Source organism: Pseudoliparis swirei, chromosome 23 (assembly GCF_029220125.1).
Source record: "Pseudoliparis swirei isolate HS2019 ecotype Mariana Trench chromosome 23, NWPU_hadal_v1, whole genome shotgun sequence".
In the NCBI taxonomy this organism is placed as follows: Eukaryota; Metazoa; Chordata; class Actinopteri; order Perciformes; family Liparidae; genus Pseudoliparis; species Pseudoliparis swirei.
The window spans coordinates 13,787,160-13,795,097 of record NC_079410.1 but is presented as its reverse complement, the minus strand read 5'-3'; the positions used below and the strand labels follow the sequence as shown (position 1 = coordinate 13,795,097).

The 7,938-nt window shown below is 40.9% G+C and overlaps 1 protein-coding gene across 1 annotated transcript; it reads right to left on the bottom strand.

Moving 5' to 3' along the window:
• Window positions 1–541: 541 nt before the first annotated feature.
• Window positions 542–7,645, bottom strand: xab2 (XPA binding protein 2). The gene is made up of 19 exons (XM_056407342.1): window positions 7,527–7,645; window positions 6,996–7,144; window positions 6,628–6,751; window positions 6,341–6,538; window positions 5,959–6,093; window positions 5,698–5,862; window positions 5,449–5,593; window positions 5,211–5,362; window positions 4,987–5,106; window positions 4,752–4,883; window positions 3,946–4,077; window positions 3,647–3,760; window positions 3,385–3,547; window positions 3,078–3,268; window positions 2,472–2,594; window positions 2,186–2,357; window positions 1,886–2,012; window positions 1,659–1,765; window positions 542–1,521 (listed from the first exon to the last, which is right to left on the bottom strand). The coding sequence occupies exons 1-19, from the start codon at window positions 7,560–7,562 to the stop codon at window positions 1,460–1,462; spliced, it is 2,547 nt and encodes an 848-aa protein (XP_056263317.1). The 5' UTR covers window positions 7,563–7,645; the 3' UTR covers window positions 542–1,459.
• Between the last annotated feature and the right edge of the window lie 293 nt (window positions 7,646–7,938).

Below are 7,938 nucleotides of genomic sequence, written 5' to 3'. Positions count from 1 at the left end.
CTGCAGATATGTTGAGTTGTTTACATACCTTGCTGCACATTAAAAGCAGCCTGCAGTATAAACAGAAAGGCTGAATGAGAGGAAAAGAGTAAACATCGTAAAGCTGTGGTGGAAGGAGAAATGGAAATTGCCTTTAAGTTTTCTTTCCTTTTAATTGGTTTTGAAGTGTTGTTTCCAGAATCCCCCTCCCATAGAAAAACAGAAAACTCAGGAGATCCTCATCACATGATGTCCCAGGAGCACTCAGTGCCCTGCTGCAGTAACTTTGTAAGAGGATTACCTCTCAGCTATTTCAATCTAATTATGGAAGAAACAAAGTATTCCTTACTTCACTGAACTCGTATGTTGGCATGGCAACAATTAAAAGCAAGTGTATTTACATTAAATACTAACGGATGTACATCATATAACATAAAACGTTGCACATCTATGATTGGAGCACATCAATCTGAATGTGTTTAGTGATGTCAGACAAAAAATAAAAAAGTTTTTCTTTAAATTAAATGCATCTTCTGAAAGAAAAGCACATTTCCTGTCCGGGTGAAGTCACCGCTTTGCACAGATACAAATCTTTATTTATTTATTACAACAGACATGTATATAAAGTTTTTGAAATTCAAAGTCTGTCAGGCTGCTTTGGGTCACGGGCTCACTCAACACCAACTGAAAGACATTACAACATTAATACTTCTGAAGGATCAGTGGGAAAGTAAACACCTGCACCCATTACAAAAAGGGAGCATGAGGTGACAGCAAGGCTATTGAATAATATGTTTAAATGTTTTACGGCTATTATTCAATTCAGTCATACAAGCTGATCCTTGAGTGTACTTTTACAATACATGTACAAGGAGAGTATGATTTGAATATTTCGATAGTGAACTTTTGTATGTAAATTATCGAAATCTTTTCAGAATTATTGTTTTGCAAGACACCCACCTACTAGACCCTCAAGCCAACAATGTGAGGCTTGAATGCTCAGCTCCACTTTCAAATGAATGCCTCCTGCTGAAAAAAAAACAAAAAACGCTCCCCCCCTTTGTTTTCTAGGGCAGACCTTCCCGTCGGAAACAGATCTCTGCATTTATTAGGTGTACAAAAGTGTTTTCGCTGTTAATTCTTTTACAAACAAATTCTCTGAAACAGAAACTTCACCAGACATCAGTTACAATTCTCATGTAGCCACATATTAGTATTTCAAAACAGAAGACTGCTCATTTGCACAATTATCTTGATCTTTGTACTTGAGAAATACTGACACCATATGGCCAAAAGTAATCCAAGTTCATGTATTTGGGGACTGTACTACAAAACTGATGGCAAAAACGGTGCCATTCTATAAAAATAAAATTGATTCAACGAAGCAATTACACAGATTTGAAAACAATGGAGCATATTCAATGTCGACAAGAGAAATCAGAAGATTGCATCTTTGCAAAATTCAGGGTTGGAAATATCTTTAGTCCTCTTTAAGCCCTCCAAAGACGGCAGTGGGGACGCTCTTCTGTTCCAGCTGCACCTCTGCAAAAGGCCAAGAGGAAAACAACAATTTACAAATGAATGTTCCTGTTCATGAATAAAACATGTCTGCATGAATGTTTAAACAGACGTCAAGTGTTCGCATTTTTCTTCTGAGGCCTGTTGTGTCCGTCACTCACCCTCTGGTCCCGGATTTTCTTCATCATCATCCTCGTCATCAATATCAATCTCATCAGGATTGGCTCGTTTAGCCAGCTCAGCCAACTCGCTGCGAGAGGTGTCACTCCTGCAAAGGCGCATGCGGAGAATAAGATGTATGGGTCTCAATTTAGTTTGGAGCGTGGAGTCCAATATTCTGAAAAGCCATAACTTTTCACAACAGAAAAGAAAAAGATAAAAGACAGACCTGACGAAGAGAATCTTCTCTTTGGGCGTGGGCTTGTCCTGCTCGGCCTCTGCTGCAAGCAGCTGTGCTTTCTGCTCCAGCATCTTCATGTCATCAAGTCCCATTTGGCCTGGAGCTAGATCTGACACTGGATACAAAACAAATGGTTGGACAAACAGAAACATTACATTCATCCGTGTACTTTCAGGATTTTGGAGAAATAGCATGCATGCTACCATATCAATATTATGAAACATCCCCCCTAATGTTTCGCACTGCCTATGCAGTTCACAGCTACAAAGTTATTGCAAGCTCCCTCACCAGTGCCTGTGGAGCTTGTTGTTGCCTTCATCATCTGAGAGGTCATAAAGTTGACCTGGGTGTTGTATGTGGCTTGGACACTACGCTTGATCCTCAACATTTCTCGAATTGTGTCCTCATTGCCATGGCGGATCTCAAATTCTTTCCAGGCCTGCCAGAAATTAGCGGTCACCTGAAAGAAAAAGTTCATAAATATATCAAGAGGAATTAAGATGTGCCCATCACTGATGGAAATTTGACATTTTATTTTCCGAAACGGGTAACAGCAGGAAGTGGTCTATCTCACCCGTGGGTCGCAGATCTGCGAGCAGTAGGAGTAGATTGCTCTGGCCCGGTCAATCTCACCAAGTTTACTCTCCATGTCAGCAAAACGCTGACACATGTCCCTTGCATGCTCATCAGGAAGGACCTAGATAAAAGCAGTATAATATAATTCAGTATATTTCCTACAGCAAACTGTCCTATTTTGATGAATCAGAAATAGTAGAAAGATGTGCTATAATGCATAGATTATAACGTGTAATCAAATGAAATGTTTTACTGTGTAGGATTTGGCAAGCTCTAGCTGTGAGGTTAGATTGCAAACAACCTAAACTTCTATGTGCCAAGCGTGTAGCACTACGATGGAACACGCTAACGACCCTAAAACTAGTGTTTGGTTTGTCCGTCGAGGCTACTGTAGAAACACGGTGGCCTGCTCTGTTAAGAGCACCCGCTCCGTAAGTAGAAATAAATGTCTTATTCTAAGGTAAGGAAAAACACAATGATTCCTATTTTCACTTGATTATACAAAGGAAAACATGAATATTTATATTATATTTCAACTCTGAAGATAAGTCTCTAAAATGCGACACACTGTTCATTCATATACATCAATGCTTTTAACATGTACCTCAATAGCTTTCTGGTAAATGGCTCTGGTGTACGTGACTCCATAAATTTCAGCTGCTCTCTTGATGTAGATATTGAACATGTGATGTCTCTCCCCAGTATCTACTGCCTGCGTTGCTCTTTCATAGACGGCCATGGCGTGTCGTGCCAATCCATATCCCTCCTCCAATTTGGCATACAACAGGTAAATGGCTGGAAAGTACGGCACAGTGGTATATTCGGCATTAATACATTTTATAAGGAAAAATAGAACAATGAAGAATATACTGTACACACAATGTCAATGTAATTCAAACAAAGGTACTTACTCTTGGCAAACTTGGCAGGGCAGCCATCCAGGGCTTGTTCAAATAAATCTCTAGCTCTCTCCAGCTTCTTGCCACCATAACGATCAATGAACTTGGTGAGGTAAGTGTTCCAGATGTCATAAACATTTGGCCATCTGAAGAGAGCAATACCACGCTCATATGCCTGCGGAGGAGTCAACAAAGACATTGATGAATTGATGAAGACTAAATACATTTTAACAATATTGAAAGTTAGATTAGTTCATTTGTGGCCTGTTATTACTTTGAAGCTTTCCTCAAAGTAGTTGTGCTCTTCAAGGAACATTGCATAATTGATGATGATCTGAGGCGTGGCGATGCGGAGGTCAATGATGCGATCATAAACGGCTTTGGTAGACTGAGTAGAAAAAAGGGAAATGGAGAAAGAATTCAATTAAACATAAACCACTCAGAGATGAATGATTTGAAAGACTTACTAGATATATGAGATTTCACCTGTCATGTAATGTTTACCTTCTGTATACCTTTGGCTCATACGTAGTGCCATGCGCCTGTAAACACACAGACATGGAGTGAACTTACCTGGAAAGTGCCGAGACTCTCCTCCAAGTCCGCCAGCATGGACCAGACCTTCAACGACTTGTAAACTCGGTTTTGTACTGCCTCCGATACATCAAAGTACTCCGCCTTCTTGGATGGGATGGCTGTAGCTTTCTAAAAAGATAAAAACGAGAAAGAAAAGGTCTTACCTCTATAGCCACAAAACATGTTCACAAATTGTCTCATATATATATAAAAAGTGCAATCAGTAATATTTCACTCCTTGCTCAGAATTGCTATAATTCCTCGGCAGGGACTTAAAAGTATTGCATATTAATTCAAAGCATTTATCTGTTGCAGAGGTTTCACGATCTCTAAACAAGAGGAGCTGCCCCATAATCTCTTCTGTTGTTAATTAAATCTCCGACAGCCCTAAACTTCTTATCTGGTTGTGTTTCCCGCCAACAAGTGACCATCTCTGCATTCTCTGAAAGGTTAAGAGCGCTTCAAAGAGAGAAAACAATAGTTTGTAATGATTTTGTCACAAGTTAAGCTATTGTTTAAGTGTAATACCTAACTCTAGACTAATTGCCATTATGATATACAGCCTTAGGTCATATCTCTAGACGGCTGCATCAGTTATCAGGTGCTAAGTTTGAAAATCACAAGATAAACCTCGATAGAGAATATACTTTCCAAAAACCTTTTAAAGGAAGTACAAATATGCCAATGTTGTTGTAGTGTCTCACTCTTGCCACTAGATGTTACCAAAGTACTACGGAAAAAGGTGCAACTTGTGACTGATTGCACATGTAATAATGACTGCAGATGAGATACAAGTGTCTCACCCTCAGTATGCGCAGTGCCTGTTCATAGTTCTCATGGCGTAGCTCCATCTCTCCATATTCACACCACACTGCAGCAAGGTCATCCACCTGCTTGTAGTGTACCTTGGTAGCCTTCTCAAAAATGGTCCTGGCCTGAGGGACAGTGAGCAAACATGAGACGTATGAGCAATAGAAAAGGCATCTCAGAATTGCACAGGGTTTCCAGAATGTCTGTGGAAAGACCGTAGTGACTTACATCTTCCAGCTGCTCATTTTCCTCATAGTATTTTGCGAAGGAAACCCAGAGAGAGTGAGGCTTCCCCGTGGCCTTCAATGGATCTATCGTCTGCACGGCCTCAGTGTATGTGTTGATAATCTGCAGAAGACATAGTGAGCACAGATCCATTAGTAAAGTACAACCTAAAGGCTGTGTTACCCGTGTTGCGTTTGTTATGTGTTATATTCAGAACTAAAGCTCACCTGCCGTGGATTGCCATCATACAATTTTACCCGCTTGTGCCACTCATGAACATTATGAGGGTTCTGCCGTAGTAGAACACTGTTCAACAGGAGGGGCCGCCGGGCTATCAGCTCCTCAAAGCGGGCTAGTCTAAGTTCCATGTCAATGTCCTCTGGAAGGAGGAGGACAGAGTAAGGCATGCATAACAAGAGACGTGCAAGCAAGAAACCGTGACAATATTAATGGATCCATACGCACCATCTTCATTCTTCCCCATCTCAGCTGTGGTCTCCATCTTTGCTGCGATCATGCTCTCCTCAAACTGGGCATAACTATCAAAGACTTGTGTGAAATCCCTGACTGTTACCACTGTAAGGATGGCCTCCTCGTACACATCACGGGCCTGAGAAAGGAAAAACATATACATATTTGAGGTCAAGTAGCTTAAAATAAAGCAGAGGTATCTCATATTTTGTTTAAATAGAAGCTTATTTGGAATATACACACCTTCTCAAAGTGACCACTTCTAATGTAATAGTCAGCTAAAGAGCACCAGAGTTTTCCAAGTTGATCTGTGAAGCGAGTGAGGCCTCCTCGGATGATGGCCCCAACATTGAGTGAAGTCACTTTATCAGGGTTCTGGGAGATCAGGTCGCACAGCTCATGCCACAGCTGTCCAACAAATACATGTAGAAACAAGATCAATTTAGATGGTCAGCTTAAGAAAAAGAGGCACATTTGGAAGTTCATGGGATATTAAAATCTTACTTGATAGTTAGATTTGCCCTCTTTGGACACAAAGCTTTCATCATTGACAACAGCTGCCAGTCGCACAGCTGCTTCATCCAAGCGGCCAACAGTCCGTAAGTAGTCTATGTATTCCTCTGCATTTTCTGGAGAAAGCTACATAGTACAAATAGCAGACATGACAAGGACATTTTAATTATTGTGTTCAGCTATGGCATCAACATTAGAGCTTTAGATAGTTTGCTTTTAAAACTTTTCGGATTGGTGAAACATTCTTAAGACTAAATCATCTAGTTGCCTTTCACTTTCATTGTTTCCCACTAACAGCACACAGACACAACTATTAGTGTTCAACCTAGATAACAGCCAATGTATGGGACTAGTTTGTGTCCCATGCTCTCACCTTAAGGTACCTGCGGAACACTCGGATTGCGGTCTCAGGCAGGGGAAGGTTACGGGCAAAGCAGAGATACAGAGGCCAGATACGCGGGTGCTGAGTAACAGGAAGAGCTCTGAGTGCACGGTCAAATGTTTGCCGACTTCTTGTGATCTTGCATTGAGATACAAGGAACTGGCAGTAATCAAGCCATATTCTGGGCATCTAGTTAAAGTAAAGACAGGTGATTAGTTTCAAGCAACTGACGACACACAGAGCACAATGAAATGTTATGTAAAGTGATTGACTATTACCTTATGCATGAACACCAATGCCCTTTCATGGCAATTATTGACCTCTTCATAGCCTGGTTCAGTGACACATTTCCCCTTTACTTGTTTCCGTCGCTCTCTCAGATAATTGTACCACAGCTTGTAGCTGTAAAATTCATAACATTAAAAAAAGAAGGTTAACCTACAATCTAATGGTAAACGGGCACAATCGTAAAGTCAAGGAATCTAATTATGTTAACAACGCATCACAGCGTTAGTCTCAACCGTAATGGCAAAATAGTCATGCATATTCTAATGTGATTTCATTCATCTCGGTTTGTCGGTATAGCACTGCTGTTCGGTACAATGCTGTTGCTTTGTTTACAGCGGCCCTCTGCCATGGTGGTTACCTGCCGGGCAGCTCTTTCAGAGCGCGCTCATAAATCATGTTCAGGGTGGATTTGGCTCCATTCTGTTTGAACTCGATGTACCGCATCCAGCACTTGACCGAGTACGGGTTTCTGATGATCTCCTCTTCATATGGCAGATCATCGTCCTCCTATCGGAGCCAGAACACACACAACATCTCGATTAACGTGACAACTGTAACGTGAAGAACTTCAGAGTTTCGTTTGATACGGCTCACATTAGCGCGACGTTACTACGACGTTTACAATGCATCCGTTTGTAGATTGTACATTAAACATGAATACATCTGCGGCAACTGGTGAGAGTTCAACTTCTAACTCATAACCCATAGTTAGGTGGAAAGAATGCCTGAGAAAAAGGACATATGATTCATAGCTGGCGAGCCACAACAAGCTAACTTTAACACACACGGACGCGCTAACGTTAGCGCTTCAGCAAAAGTTAGCTGTCGTTAGCTAAAACTCTCTATCATTGAAGGCGTTTAGGTCACACAATTTAACGGTGTAACTTACAAAGAAGACATCGGGTTTTCCGTTTAGTGAGGGCATTTTTTCCTGGGGAGAATAGCCGTCTGAGATGTTAAAACAAGTAATGCTAACTGTAGCTAACACTTAGCTTGCAGACAACTCAAAGCGTGGAGGGTGTCGGTGGGATACTTCCGGGTCGTCACACTACGTCACAGAAACTCAAGTCATATCCCATTATCTTGTGTGCAAATACATCTTCAATATATCTTGTAACAAAGTCGTATTTGTGCTTGATCTGCTTTTTTTACAAAGTCTGTACTAAAATTCATATTGTGTTACCTTACCGCTCAAAAAATAACCTTCATCGTTATTATACATTAATCATACTGCTGCATGACATTCAAATCTGAAATATTGTGGACACCACATTCATTATTGTATATTTTGATTAAGTTAA

Excerpts from the sequence above, each read along its gene's own strand:
- xab2 (XM_056407342.1), bottom strand. The coding sequence starts at position 7,562 with ATGCCCTCACTAAACGGAAAACCCGATGTCTTCTTT. Across the intron at positions 6,094-6,340 it reads TGTTCCGCAGGTACCTTAAG|CTTTCTCCAGAAAATGCAGA; the intron begins GTGAGAGCATGG and ends TGTACTATGTAG. Across the intron at positions 4,884-4,986 it reads AAAATGAGCAGCTGGAAGAT|GCCAGGACCATTTTTGAGAA; the intron begins GTAAGTCACTAC and ends ACTGTCCCTCAG.